At 43.4% G+C, this 1,777-nt stretch overlaps 1 protein-coding gene across 1 annotated transcript in view; it reads left to right on the forward strand.

The window, feature by feature from the left end:
- The window catches only part of EDIL3 (EGF-like repeats and discoidin I-like domains 3), a gene marked incomplete at its 5' end in the record, with an annotated part of 53,824 nt that extends 53,145 nt beyond the window's left edge, over positions 1–679 (forward strand). Inside the window, one exon of the mRNA XM_010156603.1 lies at positions 43–679. Coding sequence (XP_010154905.1) covers positions 43–192 — 150 coding nt within the window. The remainder of the gene's footprint in view (positions 1–42) is intronic.
- Positions 680–1,777: the final 1,098 nt, after the last annotated feature.

The raw sequence follows: 1,777 nt of genomic DNA on the forward strand, positions 1-1,777 counted from the left end.
TAGGCCACCTAGGTTTAAATCTTCTCATTACTTGCCCTTCAGGTGTTCCAGGGTAATTTTGACAACGACACGCACCGTAAGAACGTCATCGACCCTCCGATCTACGCCAGGCACGTCCGCATTCTCCCATGGTCGTGGTACGGCAGGATCACCCTGCGGTCAGAGCTGCTGGGCTGCACAGCGGAGGACTGAGACGGATCCCCATTAGGCGTCGCAGCTCTCTGTGTAGCTAAAAGTCCCTCCGTAGAAGAAACTGTTCAAAGCCTGTAAGATGCTGAGTGGGGTTTTCATGAACAAGTGCTCATTTTATGGTAGGCCGCTAACTGTCTTTCGCAAGGAGGTCTAAGCCTGCCCTTTAAATGATCCAATCCGATTTTGTCCTTGAAATCTGTTGGTGTTGTCCCTTCTGCTGTGGAATTCTCTTTCTAGTTTTCCTTTGAGTTGTTCACACTCGTTGAAAGGTCTAAGGGAAAAACAGCAGCATCCTTTTTACAAGGGAAGAGAAATAGCATGACAAAGCTCATTTGCAGCTTTAGAAACATTGGGCTGATGAGTTCTCCATAAATCATAATGTCATCTTACTTGCAAAAAGTGATACTGCAGCTTTTAGCAATAAGTTTACTTGGGGATGACTGCATTATAGTAATTGTGCCTATCAAACACTGTCAGTATTTATGACATATATTTTGGAAGATACTCTGTGGTACTGTAAAACACAGTACCTGTGATATTACAAGCTACCTTTCATCACTTTCATCTGAAGAGTAGAGTCCATGCACCTAAAGTGTTTTCCTAACCCCATTTTCCTTCTCTATTTTGCATGCTGTAGACATGACCTCCACCTTTTCTGTTTAATATCACCACTAATGTTATTTTCCTTGAAAAATGTGATCTGCATATGGAGCAAAATCTGCCATCAGTATATTATGAAGTTAATGAATTTGCCAAAGTTTATTAATTGTGCTTGAGATGCGCTTTCTCAAGGAGGCTGAGGTGAAATGCCAGACTACTTGTGGTATCTCATCTTAAGCACCTACATAGGTACTTGATGCACACAGCGTATCAGAAATCCTGATCCCATTTCGTGATTTGCCCAGGGGTAAACACACAACCCTGGACAGAGCTGCCTGCCCAATTACTCCTCTCAGAAACTTCATTAATTTTTCTGAGGAGGTAAATGTGGGGCGAAGGAATCGGGTGCTGAAAGAATTACTCCCTTACTGCCAGGAAACCCTCTTGGTAGGCTCTTCTATGGTGTCGATCACAGCCTTCCCCCAGGCATGAAGTCAAGAGGTGTTGTGGGAGTTCACCAAAGCCCTTGGCACCATCCACTCCCAGCATATGCCAGTGAGCGAGGAGGAGGCCAATTCTTATCATGCCTCATCTACAGAAATGATTCATACACCTTTTGTTGTTTTAAGAACATGATAGCCGGTCAGGACCCCAGTTTTAAAAGTACGTTTTAGGAGGAAAAGTGGAGCAGTAGGAGAAACGTCCTCCCCTTGCCTCAGTTTCCCCTCATGATGGAAAGAATGACACCAACCTTTGTAGAGCACTCCAAGCTTCCCTGGAATAAAGTGTTCTATGACTATGATAGAGTAGCACTTAAGTCTAAAAAAATCCTAGGACAGGGAGCAAAGGGGTGTTTTATCTGTTACCTGAAATAACAGCATTTGGGACTACTGCCACCCTTTTAATTTCATAACATGCTGATATGGAGAGAGATAGATATAGATATAAATATATATACAGCTGCATGTTTTAGCGAATGTCACTG

This window comes from Eurypyga helias, unplaced genomic scaffold (genome assembly GCF_000690775.1).
Source record: "Eurypyga helias isolate BGI_N326 unplaced genomic scaffold, ASM69077v1 scaffold11888, whole genome shotgun sequence".
NCBI classification, from domain to species: Eukaryota; Metazoa; Chordata; class Aves; order Eurypygiformes; family Eurypygidae; genus Eurypyga; species Eurypyga helias.